The sequence below is a fragment of the Pteropus medius genome, unplaced genomic scaffold, assembly GCF_902729225.1.
Source record: "Pteropus medius unplaced genomic scaffold, Ma_sr-lr_union100, whole genome shotgun sequence".
Taxonomy (NCBI): Eukaryota; Metazoa; Chordata; class Mammalia; order Chiroptera; family Pteropodidae; genus Pteropus; species Pteropus medius.
Window position 1 is genome coordinate 60,110,030 of NW_024349800.1, and position 23,140 is coordinate 60,133,169.

Genomic DNA, 23,140 nt, shown 5'->3' on the forward strand with positions numbered 1-23,140 from the left:
CTGCACCGAATACCCTCTCCTCCAAGTCCCAGTTAAAGGTCAGCTGCTCTCTGAAACCTGCAGTGACTGCCCCTACCCCTAAATCCTCCCACCCTAGACAAAATTAATTACTTCTTCATACACGTAACCGTAACAATCCACATGCGAATACGCATGCAGAAAAAACACAGCAGCCCTATTGCGACATAACATGGCTTGCGAGGAACCATGAATTCCCCAGGAGCTGGTCCACATCTACTCTGCCTTCAATGCCCAGATTCAGACATAAAGTAGGTTCTCCATAAATGTTTATGATATCATTTCATGTGTGTGGGTCCCAGCTGCTCTCAGAAACCAAGGTGTCCTTGAGGGCAGAGACTCTGGGTGTTTTATACACATTCCCTGCCCCCTCCGCCAAAGTGCACCCAGGTCCCAGGTCCGTGACCTTCTGCTGTCAATGCTGCTTCTGCCCACTGCAGTCTCCCCGCCCTCGGACTCCACGAGAACACCTCACCTGCCGATTCTCCAAACGTGGGGAGCCCTGCGGGGGGTGGCCCTTGGCCACCATGCTGGGACAGAGTCCATGATCTTCCCTGGGAGAGGAGCCCCTGAACCCCACCGTGCAGCCCAAACTCCTCACGCTCCCAGACCTCAGGCCAGAAAAGCGCTCACTCGCTACAAGCCCAGACCTTCAGAATCCCTTTTCTTTCTAGTGCTCGGTGATAATAAAGGCCCTTTTTTCATCCTCTGAAACGTCAAGAAAGCACGCCGCTGTGGGCTCCTTCCCACCTGCAGACTTACTGGACGCCTTCGAGGACAGAGGTGAGCACGTGGAGTCGTGGGAGCGGGGCCTGTCCCTCCTCACCGGGCTCCTCTTCTCCGACGTGGAGCCTGTTCCAAAACACATACACTGAAAACGCCTCGTAATCGTCACCCGGTATAATCATCGCCCGGCACTTTCCAGTTTACAAAGTGCATTCACAGTGATCATCGCTCTCCATCTATCCATCCATCCGTTTGCCATCTTCTAGGCGCCCACCTTTGACAGACCATTAAGGGGACAGAAGGAATAAATTACAGGGCAGGCCGGCCCGGCACCCACGGCTCGGTGGGGGCAGTGGGGGCTCCCGCCTGTGAGTCAAAGCTATGAGCTGTGTAAGGAGAGCAGGGAGGGGCCTGGGTGCCCAGAGGCCAGGCTCCCACCCAGCACAAGGAGGCAAGAGCAGGAACATCCTGGGAGCGGTGACCCCAACCTGCGCCCTGGAGACCCAGCAGGAGTTTCCAGGTGAAGCACAGAGAAGACGGAACTCGAAGCAGTAGGGAGAGCATCTGAGTGACGCCGAGGTGACGACAGCAGAGCACAGCCTAGGGACCGCTGCGGCTGGGTGCGGCCAAGGGCACGGGTGCAGTGTCGGGGGCTGGCGAGGTGAGCGGAGCGAACGGTGAAACTAACAGGTGGGTCGTGGCATGCCAGGAGCGTGGAGTCACCCCACGGGCAGCAGGGAGCTTGGGGCATTTTAATGTCAGGGTCACGTTCATGCCTGCGAGACTGCCACAGCACCAGGGAACCCGTCAGGCCAGCCTTTCAATCCCCATTTTACAGCTGAGCACTCTGAGGCTAGGACAGGTGACACGACCTCGTCACACAGGCAGCAGACGGAGGAGGAAGAGGCGTGCGGGTCTTCTGACGCAGCCGGCCTCCGTCTCTCCCCTACGTCACGCCCCACAAACGCCTTGCATTTTTATATGAACAGCTTTTTATTTTTTCTCACTATGCTGTAGACCACAGCCAAACACCCCGCACTGCTCAGATCTACGTGTCCTGTTAAAAATATGGTGTCGGATTGTCAAGTCCCCAAATGAAACTGGCCTGTTTCCATAAATCTTAATAATGGACACATACTGCCAAGTGGATTCACATAGAGGAAATAACAAGTGACTCTTACACTGGGCAGTCATTCCATAAACAATTCAAACAAAGCACGAACTTGAACCCTAAAAAAAAAATCTCAATTTTTCTTCTTAGTCATTATGAATTCTAGAGCTAGGAAGAACCTACTAGGAATTCAATTCCTATACCAACGAAAAAGAAAAAAAAAAGTAAAATCTGAATTCAAAATTCAATAAGAGATTTGCCATTTCCACCAAAGACACATCTTGATAGCTGTCACCCGGAGCTGCTGGCCAGCAGATGAGCCCCAGGGCCATGCAGAATAGCGCACAGCTGTCTAGACAAGCTCAAGCCGCCCCCGAGGTTAGGAGCTGAGGCCGAACCTTCTGTCGCCAGCTCCTCATCTTCATTGTCTGTGCTGCTCAGCTTCTCCGCATCGCTCTCCAAGGCCTCGTTGGGGACCCCCTTCTCCAGGGGAGCCTCCGTGCTCACGAAGTAAGCAGCCAGGCCCAGCTCCTGCTCCAATGCCGTTCTCACCAAGCAGGAAGAGTTGATCAGCCGCAGGTCACAGTACCTCAGAGACCTGGGAGGAAACAGAAGAAGGTGTCTCTCGCGAGACTCCTACACCTGAGCACAGTGCTCGGCGCTGGGAGAAACGGCCTGCCTGCCCGTCAGGGCCCCAGGACTTGTGCAAAGGGAAAAAGCAAACGGCACCACAGTGAGCCCCTCCCCACGAAGTCGGTTTAACTGTAAGTCTCTCGGGGCGCCTGCTATGTATTTAGCCTGTGCTGTGCGTCATCGAAAGAGTGCTGACTCGAGAAAAAAAATGGGTCTCTAAGCCCAGCTCTGCCGCTTCCCGGTGACAGAACCCTCCGCAAGGGTACAGCTTCTCGGACACTTAGAATATTTTCCTCTGAAAGATGGGAAAGAATATTAATAACCATCTAAGTGCACTGTTGTGAGAATTATATGTAATAAGTGGACATTTAATTATTCGACCAACGTTTAAAACGTGTCGGGGACTGTGCGAGATGCTAGGGACATGATGGCGATCAAGTCATCATCGCACTGGAAACGAGAGTCTGGGAAGACAAACACCAATGAGTAATGAAATGTTCAGAGGACGGGAGCACAGGACAGGCTCAGGGTGTGGTGGGAACAGCGACAGGTTTGGAGAGAGGCAGATGTGGGTTCCAACTGGCTCTGGAATTTACTGCCATGTGACGTCAGGCAAACGGCCTTTCATTTGCTCATCTATAAAACCGAGCAGCAATACTGTTGTTGCAAGGGGTCAATGCTACATTAAAAGTCTAGCACAGCGCCTAACACAAGGAAAATATTCAGGGAATGCTTGCTCAGATTCAAGACAGATTAAGACCCATGTCTTAGTCCTTCAGGAATCGAGGGACGGAAGAATTAATCCATGAGAAATAGCAACAACCAAGGTCAAACATTTGGATTGCCCTTCTCCGGGCCTGTGCAGTGGCCCTCGCGTTAAGTGGGGGTGGCCCAGTGGAAGGCAGGCAGCCCTGGGGGCCACTGCCAGCCACACCGGCTTAACCTGTGTGTGCCACGGTTTCTTCACCGCCCGTAGGGGGCACCGGAATGATACCTCTCCCTGGGGTTATGACGAGTAAAATGAAAGAAAGCACAAGGCAAGAATCCAGCGGACTGGCCAGCACACGGCAGGGACTCAGGACGCGTCAACTCTTACTGTCCCGCTACGCAAGCAGAGACGTGCAAAGGCCCTGGGCACGGCTGCCTGCTCTTCTCCGTGAGTGTGAAGTACATCTTTACAAGCCAACCAGTCACTCACTGCCAGCTCCATCAGTTGCCTTACTGGAGGCCCAGTGACCTCTGTCCTGAGTGTCTGCAGATCTGTGTGGAGCCCCTGGGAGACATTGAGAGGGCTTCAGGCTGTCATCTGCTTGGCTGTGATGGCTCCAGGGAACACAGCCTCTGAAGCAGTCAGCCCTCTGTGCAGGAAGAACGGGCTTGTCCTGAGTGGCATGAGCCACCTGCCCCCTTCCAGGAACACCTCCTAAACCCGGAGGGACCAGCTATCACAGCAGCCTAGACACCGGCGTAAATGTGGCCCCAACACCCCGAGATGATAAGACACTTTCCTAAATGGAGCATTCATCCCTAACTCACACAGTGACCACCATCCCCACCCCCCATCCTCCACCCCTCCGCCACAGCCATGGGGAGAAACTGAGGGAGGCACAGCTGCAGCCCCCCCGCCCCGCGGAGCCTGGGGACAGCCTCCACCACACCGCATGAGCCCACAAGGTGCCCGTTAGAGAATCAGGATGCGTGGCCCAGGCCTCAGACGCATTTCACTGCCACAGCCTGGAAAGCAGTCATCATAAGCAGACAAACCTACAATGACTAAGATTCTGAATGTGCCCTCTAGAACCTGGCCTGGCGAGCCGCCAGCTGTGGGCGTGGGCTCCACCATCCCCTCCACTCGCCTTGGCAGGGACTCCCCGTGCGGGTCCATCCCACTGAAGATGAGGATGCAAGGCAGGCCCTCCAACTCCAAGTACGTCTGAGGTCTCCACTCCGCTTCCTCGATTTTCTGCCACATCTGCAGATCATTAAAGAGAAACAAAGTCTAAGGCTCCTGACTTCCGAGCCGGTCAGGCCCCAGGGGACCTTCACGGCCTCCGACTGATTTAAAGCCCCTGCACTGCATCCTTCCATGAGAAAGAAAGTGCTTTGTACTGCAAATAAGTAGGTCACCTGCTCCCCACTGTACCCCAGCCACTCAGTACGCTTCCTGCTGTGGATGAGCTGTCCAAGATACACCTGCCAACCGACTGACTGGCTCTTTGGGAGACAGCACATATCCTAAATTGTATCTAATGTTTTCTACTGTGTTTCCAATCTTGGGGCTCTGCCTTTCATGCATGTTCCTACTCAATTATTGTTTCAATATTCTTTCTCTTCCTTTTGCCTTTTTCATCGCCCGTAGGTTTAGCGAGAAGCTGCTATGGGCCAGGGCACTGTGCTAGGTTTGGGGGGCTGAGAGCTTTGGGGGTGGTTCCTGCCTTCCATCGCCTTGGGGAAGAGCCAGATGACAGATGACCCCAGTGGTGTAGGGGAGAACCCCAAGTTGGGAGGGGGGCGGCTTCCGGAAAGAGGCAAAGACAGTGAGCTGAGTCCCGCGGCCGACAGGCATGAGCTAGACGACAGACGAGAAGAAATGTGCCCCCTGAAGAAAGACAAGCATGCTACAGCCCAGGAGTTTGAAACTGCGAGACAGTGTGTTTGTGGGAGCCGCGAGGGGGCCGCCTCTATCTATCATTCGGCACCTCTGGACTGAAAGATCCGGGTGGGGATATGGCGCCGATCGCGCCTCCTGTCCCTGGGCTGAGCGCCCACCTTGAGCTGCTTCACGAAGTGCTTCCCCACAGTGATGCTGGAGCTGGGGTCGCCTAGGATGATCTCGAAGTGCCGGTCCAGCGCCAGGCGCGCCCGCACGTGGGCCAGCCGCTCGTAGGCCACGGCCGCCAGCGGCGAGCAGGGCACCCGCAGCAGCACCATGAGCCCGTGGCCGCAGGGGCACTGCTTCGGGGAGTTGATGAGGTTCTGGGTGATCTCCAGCGTCTCCACCGACGTGTAGCTCTTCATCTGCGACAGGCCGCTCACGGCCATCATGGCGGCCGCGTAGTGCTGCACGAGAACAAAGGTCCTGATGACCGCGCTGTGCAGGCGGGGGAACCTGCAACGAACAGAGAGCGCGGCCGTGAGCCCGGCCCCGCCGGCCTCCAGGCCGTCCAGGCGCCCGAGCGCCCGAGACGCCCGCCGTTCTGGGCACGGGCAATGCCCAGACGACGGACGAGCCGTGCTCCCTTTTGGAGCTGGCTGTTTGGAACCTGGAAGAGAAGCCTTCCTCGCAAGGCCAATCGTAAGCTGCTTCGTCCCCTCCAGCTAGGAAACAAAAGGAGAAGCTCGTCGTCGCCTGCCTGCTCAGTACACATGTGTTCAACGAACGAACAGATGCATGAATAAAATAAATGCCTACTCAGTCTATCACCGGCTTGATTGATAGTTTCCCGAGGTGGGTGATGGGCCTCAGGTCCCCACTATTAACAGGAGAACCACCAGCGTACCATGTACCCCAGATGTGGGAGACTGTCTTAAAGGCACAGCAGTGCATTCACTTCAAGTGCAGGTGAGGCAATAGAAATGTTACTAAATATGATTTAACTTGACCGTGAGTTACGCATCAGAGCGCACCAGTCAAACTGGCAACTCCAGTGTTTTGCTTTAGAAGCCATGGCTGCCATCTGCGTCTCCCCACAAAGGCAGCGACCCCTCCCACGACCACATGACCAAATGCACGGCTGGGACAGCCCTGACCCATGTGTCAGATTGACACAGAGCACCTGGGGTACTGTCTTTCTCAGTAGCAACAGACAAGCGGACATCCGGTTCATGTGCGACGCTCTCGTGAGTCTATGTGGCTGGAACGAGTCCCCTGCTCAGTGCCTTTTAGAGCAAAGATAAAGACGTGTCTTGACCTACAAAGTCAGGAACTGCACCGCGGCCGTGCCACCCCGTGAGTCCCCCGGGCAGCACGCCGAGGTGTCCTGCCCAGGACCGTGCTCCTTTCCTTCGCTCTTTCTCCTCAGCGCTTCAGCGTTTTTGTGGGTTCTATAACCTGGACAGTTAGCTTAGCAAGCTGCCATGAGCAATGCGGTCTCTGGAGGCATAACTCGTCTGCAGACTCAGAGGCCCAAGGACTGCTTTGCCTTGTCCCTGGTGCACTGGCCAAGTGGGGCCCAGGAAGAAAGAAAGAGGGCAGCATGGAGAATACATTGTCTCCCTGCTCTGTGTTACTGCCCCAACTATGGTGGCCCCTTGTCACCTTCTATGAGGATGTCACTCAGGCAGAAGCACACTCTCCTCTCCACCTTAGATGTGGTGGGAAGTGCCTACACCTGACTCTGCTCAAAGGACAGCGGAGTACTGGCCCCACGTTACAGTCACTCAGGGCTCGACACATACTTGCTGCCGGAGGGGAGGCTGGGGGCAGACAGAGGGCATCGCAGAGCAAAGGCCACCTCTTGTAGCCTCAGCGTCGACTCTTAGAGGACCTCTTCCCTCGCAAGTTCATGAGCGCTCAGCTGCCAATCCGCGAGTTGGAGAAGTAGCTTGATGCATCACCATCAGAATCAAAGAGCCAAAAGGTATCTATCAAATCGAAGGGATTTCATTTCTCAGAGGGTGTTCCAGGGAACGGTAATCCCGTGAGATACTGAAGGTGCAGGACACGCTGGCCGTCTCGAGAGTTACGGCCTGCGTGGTGCACGGAAGGCTCTGAGGACGCTCTTGGAAGAGAAATCTTTTTGTTAAAGTTTCTCAAACACATCTGACCATGGAACCCCTTTTGGCAAACAGCTGTTAGTATCCGGCATCCTTTGGAGCACAGTTTGAGAAGCCGTGTCTCATTTAACCCCGTCGTCAGCAAGCGGGAAAGACGAGGTGCTGTGAGAAGCCGTGGCACAGCCCACTCGTTTGGTTTCGCATTCGACAGTCTGTGAAATTCGCCTGGCTTTACGACACAAACTGCGTGATGTCGGCAACCACTTAACCTCCCAGGGCCTCGGTTTCCTCGTCTGTACCTACCTCCCAGCTCTGCCTGTGACAGGGTTACAGGGTCACAGGAAAAGCAGTTGAGTTGGACTGACTCTGCATTCGCACCCAGGTGTCATCCGCGAGGCGTGTGACCCGGAGTCAAGGGGTCTCTCTGACCCTTATTTCATTTGCAAAATGGGGATAATAATAAGTAGGAAGTGGCTCAGAGAGGTGGTGAGGACTAAATAATAAATAAGATCATGAAAGTAGGCTCTTGGAACTGTGAACGGCACAAAATAAGCACTCGACGGATGATGCGCAGAGGAAATACAACATTCAGCTGAACCAGATTGTCTCTCTCTCTCTTTACACTTTTCGGTATCTTACCTTCCATTTTGCCGCCTTTCCATCTTAAACTCTCAATCCCACATCCCAGTATATTTCTACCCATCTCTAAAATTTTCTGGAGCGACAGCACGACAGAGATATCAGTGTCCCAAAACGCAGGACGAGAAATAAACCAGGGCCCCTTTAATGGAGAGACTGAGTCATCCAAAAGGGAAGGAGGGGGATCCCTTCCTAGAATCCTCTGGCTGCACGCACCGCAACTTGCACTTGACGACCAAGCGTTTTTAGTAACTTCAAAGACAGACGGGTACCTTTTTCCCAACGCGGTGACCATGGCCTCAAAGGAGCTGTCATATCTTAGCAACGGGAGGCTGTGTCCTGAAAGAGTAGACTCGATGAACTCCGACAACCCAAAGTACTTCTTGTTCTCAGGATATAAGTCCACTCCCTAAAAGAGAGGAGCATAGGTCACTCAAGCATCAAATTTTCAGGGACCGAGAGCGTCACGTTCTAGGCACAACGATGATCTGGGCGGGCATCTTGAGCTACATTGTGCCGACTCTGCGGTCCCTTTGGATGGCATTTTGTTCATCTCTATCCTTGGAAGACCCAGAGCGCAGAGCACTCGTAGTTAAAGGACGGCGCATCCCCCTCAGTCAAGACTTTGCCATTCATTGACCCTAGCATGGTCACCAAGAAGAAAGCCAGCCTTATCATTTTTTTTAACATGCAACTTTCTTTGTTAAAACTGCTTCTTTCCAACAATTTTAACCTGGTTTTAGGAACAGGCAAATCAACTATCTTGCATTCAGCTGCTGTTAAAGTTAAGAGAAAAAAAATAAATTTATCTAACCAATTTTATTTACATCACCATAAAATTCCTCCCAGTCTAACATCTGAGCTTCTCAAACTTCAGAGCATAGCAAAGTCGGGGAGGCCGTTAACATCACAAAAACCTGGGCTTCCTCCTCAGACGGCGGCGCAGTGGTTAAGTACGTGGGCCACGGAGCCAGTGGACTGGGTCACGTCCTGGCTCTTCCCCTCCCCAGCTGCATGGCTGAGGCAGTGGCTCAACCCCGTCGGCTTCACTTTCCCCATGTGTAAATCAGAAGTCATCCTCATACCTGCCTCTTACATGCATTCATGTGATGAAGCACTTAGGACAGCGCCAACCCAGCCCATGGTGAGCCCTACGCAAGCAAGTGTCCTGGCTGCCCCTGACTCTGAACCTGGACCGGAGGGAGCCGAGCATCTTCGAAAGTTCCTCAGCTGACTCTGAGACAAAGAGGTCCAGGAATGGATGTTCGTTTATTGCTTGTGTCACTAATTAGACACCAACCACCCAGAATTCTCAAATCACCAGAATCGTCATGACCTACTTTGATGAGAAATGAGAGGTGACAAACTGACAACTCGCCCGGTTTTGTGGATGCGTATCGAGGTTGAGGAAGGGCGTTTCGAACCTCGCTACTTAAGGACGTGGGGATAGGAAAAACAGGAACATTTCCATGGCTTCTACACAAAACCTTTTCTGTTGAGATGGGGGCGCCAACTGATGTACTTCGGGAAAGTTTCTCAAGGGTCTTTAACTCTAACCCAGATCCAAAGAGCTGGGACCCACTTGACCCCCAACTACGCGACGCAGGGGTCATCTTGGCACCGGGCAGCAGCCGGGGGCACTCACGCTGCTGTAGGAGGCAGGCCAATGGATCTCGTTGTAAGGGCTGATGAGGGTGTGCTGTGTCTGCAGTGCATAGGGGAAGGAAGTCACGTGCAGGGTCACGATGTTGGGGGCCTCCTTCACCTCCCGGCAGTTGAGCAGTCTGTCCACCAGTCCCACAGACAGGTCGCTTTGGGAGCAGAGATTATGAACAGCACCACTGAGGGGAGAAAAGGGGGAGAAGTGGCACTCAATAGAATGACTAATACTGATCGAGAATTCACAGGGATCAAGCAGTTGAATAAATTTATAACTAGCCCCCCCAACACTGCCAACAATCAAAGCTTATGGCTCTGCCCATGGCAAGGAAAATAAAAATTTTAAAAATGGCTGCACTGCAGTACCTGTCAGGGACTCCCCTGATACTCACTCCTGTGAAAGCTTGGCCAGGGCCCGGCATTTATGGACGATCCCCTGCGAGGCACACAGTCCCCCTGCCCCTCAGGAGTGACCCACCCCCAGGAGTGCTCAGGGCATTGCCTTTCCGCCTGTGGCCCAGTCTCATTGCTACCCGTCTCCTTAATCCTTTTCCCTAAAGCCCTACTGATTTTACGATGATCCAAAGAAGATATAAAATGGTAAATTCTACACTGGGTTTAAATGTACAGGAACAGAATGGGGAGCATTAGGGACAAGGGGCCAAGGAGACAAGTGCCACTCAGCCTGTCTCTGGGACAATGGCCTCACCGCAAATCTAGAGGAATAATGAAAATCAGTGCTTCACCTTTTGGGTGGCAAGTAGCTGCTCTGAGAAACCTACCCCCAAGATGAATATTTACCACATAGCTTTTAATACAATTCAGGATGTTTAAACTCCCCCAAGCCCATCCATGAACCCTAGATTGTCAACCCTTCATCCAGATGATCTTTAAGGCTCCGCCAGCCCTAAGCTCTGAATCTGGGCTGAATCAAAGCCTTCCTCCACGATCTGACACGGGATCCCACGTCAGCAGCAGGGTCTAAATGCGCACCCCTGAGGCCCCTCCCACGGAGATGACCAATCCTGATAAACGACTGGGAATCCTGCCAGACGCCAAGGCTGACACGGTATGAAATTTATCGAGTAAGTAAAATTGCCCCTGAAGAAGAGCCGCACCAGCTGTGACCCGTGGCACTGAGCCAAGGGGCCACCATCGAGAAGGGGCCTGGCGAGCTGCTCCTGTCAAGGTCCCTTCCCGCACCAATGTGGCACCTCGCTGCTCTGCCCCTAACGCCCCCAGCCCCAGCCCCGCGAAGCTGAGCGAGAAGCTTCCCTTCTTGAGCCTTAGTTTCCAGAACGGTACCTTTCAGAGGCTGCACCAGGTGGTCCCCTGAGATCATGCCCAGCTCCGAGGTTCTGAAGTACAGCCATGGCGTCTACTTACAGATGCCACACCCCCACAGCACTCAGCTTAAGGCTGTACTCACAGTCCCAAGACTCACCCACATATGTTATTCCAAAGAAGGTCCATGCCAACCCTGCCGTGTGTCTAAGTCACACTAACCTCACAAGATCCCAGTGGGCATGGTCATGGATGAGGACAAAGAGCGTATGCGGATTCTGAAAGGAGTTTTGCAGAAAGGACTTAAATTTGGTCTGCGCCTCAGCATCTAGCTTCAGAACGTACTGTTCCACTCTCTGCTTGGTCACGTGCTCCTTTTCTAAGCCGAGCTCCAGTAAAACCCCTGCGACACAGTAGAAACACGTCAGTCACCCTGTGACAACCCTGTCACAGTTTTCATTCACTCGGCAGGCCCCTGATGATCCTTGCCTCCATGGCCAGCACTATGCTGGGCCCCGAGGCTAAAGGGATGCTGGAGACGCGGTGGGACAGGCAGCAGGCTCCAGCGCAAATGACCGTGGGGCGAGCATCAGGAGCTGGGCCAGAGGCAGGTCTGCCCACAGCTCGTGTGTGCACAGCAGCCCACCCAGGGGACACAGCAGAGCTGGCTTCATGAAACAGCTGATCCCAGGCATGGTGACTGCAGGGAAGGGAAGGGAAGTCCCGCCCCCTGGATGAAATCATCTCCCAGCCTGATGCCCCCGGGCTGTGGGCTACACCAGGCTAGTGACTCCTTTAAGACATCAATTCTCTGTGTATTTCATATTTAACCCCTTAAAGGAGCAGGGAAAATGCATTAAGCTGGATGTCAACACAGAGATCATTGACCTGAGGGGGATGGAGTGAAAATTCAAGTCATGGTTCTACCTGTAACGGATTATAAAATCCTGGGCAAGTCACTATCTCTTAGCATCGGTCTTCTGATCTATGAAACGGGGCTGATATTTCTTGCCCCACCTAACTTGAGAAGCAAAGACTGGAGTTCCAACGCCAATCTGAATTTAAGTGGATCAGAGCTTTTCCAGGCAGACCTCCCGACATGCCCCCGAAAGGCCCCGTACCTGAATGCCAGACGTGGAACAGGGTCTGCTGGTAGGTCACTTCTGAGGGCGGGATACAAATCAAAAAGTCCACCTTCTCGAAGGATCCTAAGTCCAGGTTTTGGGTGCTGGAATCCGCAATCGAACACACGTGGGAGAGGAGCTTCTGTGCCACGGCCAGCTGGAAGGGCCGGACATGGTGGGGCTCCAGCCCATAACCTGGAACCAGAGCCGCCGTGAGCGTGAGGCGCCCCTGAGAGCAGATGGCCGCCGCCCTGGACCTCTGCTAGGGAATCAAAGAGGGGGCCCCCGTGACAAAGTGACACGAAGTGACAGGGAAAGGGAGAACAGAGTGCCTGCTCTAGGCTATGCACCATTGTAGTCACTTCACATACCTTTCGTAATTTAATAATAAAAGGATGAACAGAGATCAGGGAGCACAGAGATGATGAGCTATTCTCCCTGAAGGGGACAAGGACAGAATCCCAGGGAAGCTGATGCTGAGTTTGGACTTTGGAAGCGGCTGCAAGAGGAGACATCACAGCTCCTCAGGAACTGGGTACAAATAAAATATCTCAACAACGTGTTGATAAGCTGGAAATCACCACAGAGAAAATGCGCCATCTTGGCAAAAGAGGACAGATGTGCATTTCGGGGTAAATGAGCTTTATCGGTAAGGACTAAAATTGAAATTAGCTGTTAGGTCCAATTTGATGCTAAGGAGAAGCCCTGCCTTCCGGATGTGCTTCTAACATCACTTCCTTGTAGCCCCAGGGGTTCCCGGATGCTGCCTCACCAGCCCAGACCCGGCCACCTGCTCCTTCTCGCCACTCACTTGTGCACGTCGGGGCCCCACCGACATCCAGGGACGCTGATTTGGTGACAGAGGAGGCAGTAAGTGAGGACGAAATATGGCCTTGATTTTCCTGATGAAATTTGTCCAGCAAAACGTCAATGTCGCCCTCTGCCCCAAAACAGAGAGAATAACAGAAATGGGTTTTGCATCTCGTGAAATTCAGCAAACACCTACGGAACACCTGCTAAGTATCAGGTGCTGTCCTGAGCCTGGGGAACTGGAGATAAAGGAGACATGGCCAGTCTTGCCAACGAGTCCACAGCCTATCAAGGAAGCTACACAGTGACACCGTGGGAACTAGGACAGAAGGAAGAATGAGGTGGTAAAGGACAGGAGGAAGGTCCCAGCCCATCACGAAGGGGGCTGGCAAAGGTTTCTGGGAGGACACGGGTAAGTCTTGAGGGGTGAGCAGCCAAAGATGGGAGAAGGGCACGCACAGCACATAACCCATGGAACGAGGCACAGAGAACACACTGCTGCAGCGAGAAGCTTCAAAGCAGTTCAGAGCGGGAGGTAGGAGCCATGGCGGACGAGGCCTGAGAAGCAGAGGGGGACAGGCACAAGGCTTTCATGTGCCCCCAAAACAGAAATGACAAAGCCCCCACCTAGGACAACCCACAGCCAGTGCAGGAAGATGGCAGCCAGGGACCATGCCCGCCAGGGCCTCAAATGCTAAGGCACAGGACATAGCAGCCACCCTGCACATCTAAGTCAAGGCCAGCCTCAGCAGGTCACTAGGCGACGAGCTCTGAGATGACCTCCTTCCTTGTGCCTTCGTTTATTTCTGTCACTTATGAATCTGCAGCTGTCTGACTACAAGCCTACCTGGACAGAGGGAGCTAAAGAAGGCCCCCAAGGAGTCCACTTTCCCCGTAAGCAGGGCATAATTGACTTCTTTCTGGTACTCCGCTGGGGTGAGGAGGCTCTCGGAAAGGATCCGGGCTTGGTATTTTCCTGGAAAACAGACAACGACTTCCACTGGGCCTCTCCCCCTTCGGAGCAGCATACGAGCTCCTTGATGACGGGTTTACAGCTGTACCTCCTTATCTCTGTCCCCCGAGCCCAGCACCGTGCCTGGCTAAGAGCAGGGGTTCATGCTGGTTGCGTGGCAGCATGGCGCCCCATCCCGGCCCAGTGCAGCAGGGAGGGGAATAGAGGGGAAATCCAGAGGCACCGGCGTTGGAACCCACCTCTCCCCATTTCCTGGCTACGTATTTAATCCTCCTGGACCCCACTTCCTTATCTGGAGCACAAGGCTAACAACAGTAGTACCCACTTCACAGGACTACTGTGCAAAGAAAACAAGACCATAGATACAGAACGTTCACCTTAACGCCTGACACACAGCAGGGGCTCAGGTGTATGACTCGAATCAGTGTAAAAAAATTACACTGACGGGGCAAAGGGGGTCAAATATAGGGTTTAGGAGGAGGGTGAAGTGGGTAAAGGAGATCAAATATATGGTAGCTGAAGGAAATTGGACTTTGGGTGGTAAACACACAATAGAATATACAGATGTCAAATGATAATGTACACCTGAAAATTATATAATTGTTAACCAATGTTACCCCAATAAACTCAATTAAAAATAAAAAAATAAAAATAATTTATAAGAAACACGGAATGAGTTTAGGATCAAAGAATGCTACAAGATAACTGGAACATTCCACAGTAACGGTGTGAGTTTTTTAAAGGAAATTTAAATACAAAAATTTCGGATTTAAAATGTATAACACCTGTGGTACCATTTCTTTAAATGGGCCAAAAAAATGTGAGCGCACTGATCGGCCAAAAATGATCTGACACGTACAAGTTGACTCATGAAAATCCATGAGTACTATGGGAAAGTGTTAAGTATGAAGTTTTAGTCTTGACTCATAATTCTAAATCTCTGTTTGTATCCATGACTCCTTTAGAAAATGCTAGATTCAGAATCTCCCTTTTTTTTTTTCCTACTAAAATATGAAGCTGAGAATTAGGCACGCACATGGCTCTGACAGAATGAATTCGCGAGGTCGGTCATTGCACAGGATAACAAGAGAGTATGCACGAAGGACCAACCTGGCACATAAAAGTTGCTTGACACATTGCATTTCTTCCAAGAAACTGTCCTCTACTTTCCATCACCCAGCTGCAGCCACGGGCACACGCTGGACTTTGTTATTATTGATAACCATGCCCTTTAGTAACCTTCACCTCCAGGACCCCGCCCTCCGACCACCTGACTCCACACTCTGAGAATCCCACTGCTCTCTCCGAAACCAGGGGCCTCCTGGACATTCTCCCGCCTTCCTTCGCTTCCTGTCCTCACGTCTCTCCTCCCCGGACTGAGATCCCATGTCCATCCGCAGACACTCCCTAGCATCCATCCTCGACGCTGGCCACTCTCGCTGGCCAAACCCTCCTCCTGCTCCAGATCACTGTCCAAGTTGCTGGACACAGCTGGAGAAAAGGCTCTCGCCACGCCGACGCGTGTCCCGGACCCTCGGAAGCACTGAAGCCCTGTCTGGGCCAACGCCACCACCTGCGTGCCGCAGCCCAGCCCCTCTCTCCTGCTCAGGGACGATTCCTTCTAATCATCACCTGTTCTCGCCTGCTTCACCCATTTCTCCCTCCCCATTGCCTCATTCCTCATACCAAACACGCTCTCCAATTTCCCCAGTTAAAACAAAACAAGAAAGCCCTGATCTCATTCCCTCTCCAATTATCATCTCATTTCTCTACTCCCTTTAAGGCAAAAGACCTCAAGTAGTTGATATTTGTTACTTCACTCATTCTCTCTTGAGCCCAACCCAACGACACCTTCATCCCCACCACCCACCAGGACGCTCTGTCGGGGTCACCGATGACCGTCCTGTTGACAGAGGGAGGAGCCAATTCTCAGGCCTCGACTCACCCGATGGAACAGGAGCATCTGACACATTCATCGCCTCTTCCTTCCCGAAACGCACCCGGCCCTCGGCCCCCCGAATCCCCTCTCTCTGCCCCCTCTTCTCCCGCTCCGCCCTTTCCCTCTCTCACAGGACTAGTCCTCAGACCTCGTCTTTCCTTCTACGCCGATGGACCAGCCATGGCACCCATCTCTTGGCCTCCAAACCCCATAAATGCTGGCAACTCCCTTAATCTTCACACCCACACTCTGGACTTTGTTACTCTGCCCTGAACTTCTGATTTTCACATCCCACTTCCTGCCCAGCTGGATATCTGAAACGTAGGCCAAGCTAGTCAAAGAGAACTCTCGAAGCCACCCCAACCTCCACTGTCACCTCCTCCCTTCACAAACAAACAACTTTTAAAAACAATTCTAAGAAAAGAAAATAAACACTTCTCCTGCCGTCCCTCCCATCTCAACAGAAGGTAACTGCGTTATTCCAGCTGCACGGGCCGAACTCCTCAGGGTGGACCCCGAGTCCCCGCGTCCTCCCGCGGTTCACACAGGACCCACGGCAAACCCTAAGGGCACCAACTTGAAAATACACGCAGCATCCGGCCACGTCTCTCCACCTCCCCCAGCCTAGTCCGAGACACCGCGATGCCCAGACGAATCCAGCAGCTCCTCCCTGGTCACGCCACCCTCCCCCAGTCCATTCTCCACACGCAAATGGGGCGATGCTTCTAAGACCGAAGTCAGATGACATCTCTTCTCTGCTCAGAAACCTTCCACTGGTCTTCCAACTCGCACGGGAAAAGCCCAAAGCTCTGACATGGCCTTCAGGGCCCTGCACAGTCCCACAGTCCCGCCCTCCGCCCTGGCTGTCCTGCTGTCTCTTTATCACGCCGAGCACCGGAGGTCGCCACGTGGTCTTGGGGACCCTGCAGCTGCCTCGATGCATCATTTGCTTCACTGTTTCTCTCAGGTCCCTGGTTTAAAGACACCCCATGAAAAAGGTTCTCCTGACCTCCCTTAGAAGTCAGGACCCCCAACTGCGTTCCTCCATCCCTTCGCCCTCCCACCTGCGAGGTTCTGTGCTGGATTTGGGGTCTCCTCCACCCGAAGGCAGAGACTTTCCTCCTGTGTCCCCGGCTCCTGACTGAAGCTGCACAAAGTAGGTCTTTCAACAAGTTTTTAAACAATGATCAGTTAATTGGCTCACATGACACAATAAGGTCACTGTTTTTATCTCCACTAGAGAGGTGAAGAAGTCGAGGGCCAGAGTCACTAAGAGGCCAATCGCACGGCCAGGTGCCCAGGGAGCCAGGTTTTCTACAGCTCCTGGTGTCTCTGGGGGCGGCATGGGGACTGTTCACCTTCCGTGCGGGAGGAACGTCAACCGAGGGGCTCCAGGGCACGAGTGGCAGGTGCCAGGAGGGCCACCGAGCACTCGCTGCGGTTACTACCCAACTGCTGGGGCAAAGCCTGGGCCACGAGAGGCGGAACGGGCAGAACTGCAAAGGAGGGCGGCTGGGAAACTGACATGGGAGACAGCCCCAGCCAGGCGGCACGGGCGGGGGCGGGGGCGGGGGGCTCACCGGTGACGGCGATGCAGGAGTCGATGGCGGGGCTCCGGCAGGCGCAGATGATCACCACGTAGTTGGTCTTGGCCAGCTTGCCCTCGACGAGCAGTCGGAACATCTCGGAGAGGCCCTCGGCCAGAGAGTGGGTGCACTCGATGATGTGCACACTGTCGTTGCAGGAGCTGGCGGCCAGGCCGGCCAGCCAGGGGAGCTGCGCCGAGGTGACCTGCGCCACCGCACCGGGCGCCGGGGGGAAGGGCTGCGGCGGCGCCTGCTGGGGCTGCCGGGTCTCCGTCAGGTGTGACTCACGCCAGGAGCGCAGGAAGATCTGCTCCAGGTCCTCCATCAGAGGCACCTGGTCGGCCGCTGGCAACGACAGGCGACAGGCAGGAGGAAGAGGCTTCAGCGCCCGCCCCGCACGGCGGCTTCACACAAACACAACAGGGGGCTCTGGGGGGACGCGCGCCCGCTAATTTAAAAACAACGCGCTCTAAATTATGTGCGCCGCGGCGGTGGCTGACGGCCGGGAAACGGAGGAGGAGGCGAAAGCAGCATCGTCGCGCCACCCTAACGGAAACAACGGCGTCTGTGGATTTCTCACTTTATTTTTCATGTTCGGATTTTAAATCGCGGAGGGACTGTGGGCATACAGCTTCGGGGAGGGACGACGCCCCCCCACAACCACGTTTGCATGAATAGCGCCGTTCACGGACACACGACGCCCCGTGATGTGGCGGCGCCATCGCTCACTCAGCCACGTCGCTGTGGATCTTTTTACGGCCTCTGAAGAATCACCTTTGTGAATACTTCTGCGGTACACATCTCTGTGTACAGAACATGACGTCCTCGGGCCAAATTCTCAAAAGTGGACTCACGGAGCCGAGCAATACACATTAGCGGGCTGCCTCCAGATGGTCTAAGCGTGTCGACTTACCATGACATTAAGGGCATATGAACGTACTGGTTTTATTAAACCCTTAGCTCTGCTGGATACCGTCATTTAGGTTGGTACCAATCATTTGAGAAAAACTTTGTTGGATTTACTAATTTGCATCTCTTTGATAACTAGTGAAACTGAATACTTTCAACTATGTGTTTCCTACAGCTACTCTCTGGTTTGTATGTCCAAATTTCATATTTGCGAGCGCTGGAGGACAGAGCGTCACCTCGATCTAGAAGGCGTGTTCCAGGCCGGCTCCGCCCAGCACCAGCTTTGGGGCCTCAAGCTCTCTCATGTGAAAAAATGGGGATCACACCATCCACTCACCCGGCTGTGTCAAAACCTGATGAGATTAGCTGCTACAGCTCCCATCGTTAAAATCTTCCCCCTGAGCCCACATCTGCCAGCCAGCAAAGGCCCCCGGGAGAGCTGTCCATGACACACTTGTCTTCCCACCTCCGTTTTCTCGGACCCGGTCCAGTGCGGCTTTTGTCCCCACGCTCCTCAAACACCACCCATCGAGGCTGCCGATCACTTCCACATGCCCAAACCCAACTCAGCCCTTGGCCGGCAAGTCACTGGTGCGTTATCGCTATAGACTTTGACTCCGTATTTCACTCCCACCCTCCAGAGCCGGTCAGCGGTGGTCAGTGACGAAGGCTCGTGCGCGTCCCCCCTTTGGGGAGCACTCTCCCGGGGGCTCCCACGGAAGGGGAGGGAGACTCACCCAGCTGGACGAGATAGTAGACGGTGAGCAGGAGCTGCATCTCCTGCGAGATGGGCTGCGCGGCGCAGGCCCCGTGCTGTTCGTAGGCGCGCGAGACGGACTGGGAGTTCTGGTAGCACGTGTACAGCAGCGGGCTCACGACCACGTCGTTCAGGTTCCCGCAGAGGTAGGGGAAGTTCCCGTGGCCTGTGGAGGAACAGCATCCGCTTGGCGCTTGGCGCTTGGCACTTGGCGGCTGGCCTTGGCCACAGGGGCCCGAGGGGTGTGCGTCTCTGAACGCAGGCGCACTAAGGCACGCAGGCGAGTGGCCCCTGGGGGACTTAGCGCCGTTTTCTGGGGAAATCCCAGCCTCCGGCCCTCGCTGATCTGATCGAGGACCCCTGCTCTGACAGCTGAGCGGGGTCGGGCCTACGCAAGTCGGGGAGGAGCCAGAGGAGCACACGCAGTACGGAGCAGGGTTCAGCTTAACACGGAGGGGCTGTGTGGGGCAGGAAGCAGCGAGAACTCGGGGAACCGAGAGGGTGGCCTGTGTCTGAGACGCGTGGCTGTTAGCGCAGGTCTGCGGGCCCCACCCCGACTTCTCCAAGGCTCCTGCTCAGAGCGGATGCTGGAGCAGCGCTGTCCGCACCACCAAGCCCGCACCCCGCCTTGCCCCTTCTCTCAACGCCGTGTCCTGGGGGCCTAACACACGGTGGCCACACTCAGAACGCACGCAACACGGCTGAGGGCTGGCCGTCATTTCAGTCGGCCGACAGGGCCTAGCGGGATGACTGGCCCCGCCTCTCACCCAGCTCAGGACCCAGATTTGCGCCCTTCTTCCTGAATACCCTGTTCATTTTCTGGTTTTTAGGGGGGAGAAAAAGGCGCGCCCTTTCTTCTTCCTTACCAGTTAGACACCTCTCCCCCTTTCCACTCCTCTCTCCTCTGTTCCTACATGACACCTAACACGGCACTGGCTCATTTAAGGACCTCCCGGTGTGTGTGTGCGTGTGTGTGTGTCACTCTGTGCCCACACCTCCCGGTGTGTGTGTGCGTGTCTGTGTGTCACTATGTGCCCACACACAGTGCCGGGGGCCACCGTCAGACAAGTCCTACCGAGGCCCCACATTTCAAGGTCATGAAAAAAAGGGATTTCTTCCGCGGAACCAAAAACCTCCCTCCACGTAGCACACGTTAGCCCCGGACACAAAACGGAGATAAAAATCTAGCTTTGTTTTATGCTTCTACATGGTGAGCACAGCTATCTCTGCCCCACCAAAATCAGATGTCACAGTCAGAAAACACTAGTGACACAGGGAGACAGCAGGACACCCCCCCAGACCGGGGCTCCCGGTCTAATAAATGAGCAAAGGGCCGGGGACCCAACTAACCCGCGGCGCTTAGCGCCGGGCCTGCTGCCCCAGCGGCAGCTCGGTGAGGCTGACCGAGCGAAGGAAGGGACACAGGAAGGGCAAACGGATGTCGTGGCACGGAACTGTTTTACTCGGGCTCGTGGTGGACATCCGTGACGAGCTCCGTAACCCTTGCCATCTGACCCGGGGTGATGCCCACGACACGTCTGCTTAGTTCTTTCGTTGCCGTGGCAAGGGCTTCAGATTTGCTCAGGACACCCTTGGAGTCACGCTGGAATGACGTCCGGGTGCTGTCTGCTTCTCGTGCAGCCCTTTGGGCCCCCTTCCCCCAACACTTGTCGCATAGTACTCGCCTTTAAAAATCACCGGCTTGGCCTTGCATATTTTCATCAAGTTGTCGGGGACGGACACTGGTTCTCCAGAGGCCACGACAGGAAAGGTGACCGAAGCTGGTCCCGCCAAGCCAACCTGGGGCATGCAGGACGTTCCCGTGCTCTCTAGGGACACGCCGAGGGTGTTAGAAAGACATGGAGACGAGACGTTCCTCTCCAGCAGACCTGACGTCAGACCTGCCCACAAATCTGCTACACCCTGACGCTTACCCCCGCCGCGGGTGCACCCGAGTCCTGGACTCGCAGACTCCTGAGGTCGAAAGCATCTTTAAGGGCGCTCAGTCCAACCTTCCCCACCAAAGGACCCAGTCCCCTCGTCCCCAATATCCCTGCCAAGTAAGTGGCCACCCCCTTCTTAAATTCCTATAGGACCTGGGAACTCACTGCCGTACAGCAAACCCAATACGTGGGAAAAGAGCTCGCTCTGTCCAGCCAAAGTCAGCCTCCCGAGTACTTCTCCCCAACACACGTAAAAACGCACGTGCCAGCCAGCAGCACCTCCACCACGAGTGCCTGAGCCTGGGTGTTGTCACTCACCATACTTAGCTCTGTTCCCGCCTCCTTGGGAGTAGCCACCATCTGTAGCTGACGGAGATTCTGGAGACCACCCTTTGTGGCGCTTTTTGGGGGGCCCGGAGTTTGACATGACACCTAGACAACATTCAGAGTATGGATTAGGCTGTTACCGGGGACAAGCTTCAATAACACATTCCCCTGACTTGGACACTTATTTGTTGTAACAACAACAAAAAAAAATCAGTTTACAATGGGTTTTAGCATCTAGTTTAGTATCTAGGCATAAGAAAACACCCTGTCAACCTTTGTAAATGTTTCATTCCAAACTCATGCGGGTATCTAAGCTTCATCTCAAAGCCTTAGCTCCTTCATCTTTAAAATGGGATTATTAAACCTACTCTGAAAGATGCTTTGATCAGGACTAAAGAGAATATATGTAAAGCACAAAGCCTGAGCCCAATAAATGGTAGCTACCAAGACCCACATCATCACCGTCATCATCATCACCATCATCACCATCATCATCATCATCATCATCATCTTACATTCCAATACGTTCATCTGTGCTGCTGTAGGCAGCTGTGTTCAAGCCTCCAGCTCAGTGTCACCATGTGGGGGCAGTACTGATCCACCTGTGCTCCTCTCCCCACCACGGCCTTGAAAGCTAATTTCAGACTTAAAAAAACCAAGGGGAACAGAAGCTGGTGCCCACTGCTGTTAATGAGTCATCCTGCCCACGCTGGATGACAGCATCCACATGACTCACTATGTTCCTGGGTTATTCCAAATATCAAGAACTGGTTATCATATTTTTTTGACCAATTTTTGATGCAAAATTCCCCCCATATTTAGAGCTACACGTTCGACCCTGACTGCACATTAAGCTCATCTGAAAAACATTAAAACGCTCTTTGCCTGAATGCAGCTCCGTTCCCTGTAACCCAGAAACCCAGCAGGCCAAGGACCCCGGGATCCCTGGTGTGTCTAAGGCACCGCGTCGGATCCTCTCAGCCGCCTTCAGAGCAGAAGTCTTTTCTCCAGAGGAGGAGGGAACATTCAGCCAGAAGACTTGTCCGAGATCCCCGAATAATGAGACCAAGCTGGGTTTTGGATTCGTATTTATCTGATGTTCTTCCCATGACACCACATTATCCCCTACTTCTCCAGACCTCTAGAGCCCTCCCAATACACAGCCCACAACGAGACAGGCCGCCTGCCCCAGGACAGGCTCACGCCACTTCTTGGCACAGATGTGTCACCCAGCCCAAGGGCCCGAGCACAGCCCCATGGACTCAGTAGGCGTCCGCTGACCTGGCCAGACTCTTCTCCCAAGCAGCAGCAATTCCAGGAAGCTTGGAGGCCCCAGCAAGATGGCCCCCACATCCCCCCACAAACACCTGGACCCAGAGAGGGCAGGACCCCCAGGACAGGCACGCTACCTAGCGCCGAGGGCCGGGGCATGGCCGGCAGCTTGTTCTTCACCAGCTGCTGGGTCTTCGGAGAATCTTTGCCGTTAAAAACAGCCGGACCCGTTGCGGCAGTTTGTGAGGGGTGGTCAGAGACTGGTCCTGAGCAAAGAGGAAGTATGACAGAGGAGGTCAGTCCACGGGACGCTCTGTGAGCCCAGCAAGCAGCAACTTCCTTTTCTTCCATTTTCCCAAATGAGCTTTTCTCTGACAAGTCCCATCGGGGGTTCAGACTCAGTGATACGGCCCCACGGAGCAAACATACACACACACATGTGCACACGCACGCGTGCCGTGCCCCAGGGAGCGCTCCCTGGTGCAGAGAGGACCGGAGGGTTGTGAGTAGCCCCTGAATTCCAGGACTGCCGCTGAAACTGTTCACCCTCCTTCCACCTTATCTTTCACCCTCCAGAGTTGAGGTTTGGATCAGACACACTCAGGACAGCTGTCAGGTTACCCAGGTCCAGGCTGCTCTAAGGGGCTGCGGCTCCCCGGATAATTCTGGGGACTCCTGTGGATTCTGGTCTTCAGAGGCTCACTGCACTAGCCA

General features: G+C 54.2%; 1 protein-coding gene across 13 annotated transcripts in view; it reads right to left on the minus strand.

The window, feature by feature from the left end:
* Positions 1 to 23,140, minus strand: part of GREB1 (growth regulating estrogen receptor binding 1) — a 108,482-nt gene that overhangs the window by 22,447 nt on the left and 62,895 nt on the right. For 10 of the 13 annotated variants that reach the window (XM_039887830.1, XM_039887829.1, XM_039887836.1 and 7 more), the window contains 15 exons: positions 22,564 to 22,692; positions 21,146 to 21,259; positions 20,570 to 20,713; positions 18,865 to 19,050; positions 17,213 to 17,563; positions 13,568 to 13,696; positions 12,722 to 12,850; positions 11,908 to 12,105; positions 11,009 to 11,189; positions 9,489 to 9,684; positions 8,116 to 8,252; positions 5,258 to 5,597; positions 4,345 to 4,460; positions 2,254 to 2,453; positions 769 to 870 (listed from right to left, as the gene is read on the minus strand). In XM_039887830.1, the coding sequence (XP_039743764.1) occupies positions 769 to 870; positions 2,254 to 2,453; positions 4,345 to 4,460; positions 5,258 to 5,597; positions 8,116 to 8,252; positions 9,489 to 9,684; positions 11,009 to 11,189; positions 11,908 to 12,105; positions 12,722 to 12,850; positions 13,568 to 13,696; positions 17,213 to 17,563; positions 18,865 to 19,050; positions 20,570 to 20,713; positions 21,146 to 21,259; positions 22,564 to 22,692 (2,652 nt within the window). Of the gene's footprint in view, positions 1 to 768; positions 871 to 2,253; positions 2,454 to 4,344; positions 4,461 to 5,257; positions 5,598 to 8,115; positions 8,253 to 9,488; positions 9,685 to 11,008; positions 11,190 to 11,907; positions 12,106 to 12,721; positions 12,851 to 13,567; positions 13,697 to 17,212; positions 17,564 to 18,864; positions 19,051 to 20,569; positions 20,714 to 21,145; positions 21,260 to 22,563; positions 22,693 to 23,140 lie in introns of those variants that run through there. The other 3 variants (XM_039887835.1, XM_039887833.1, XM_039887841.1) reach the window with 2 other exon arrangements.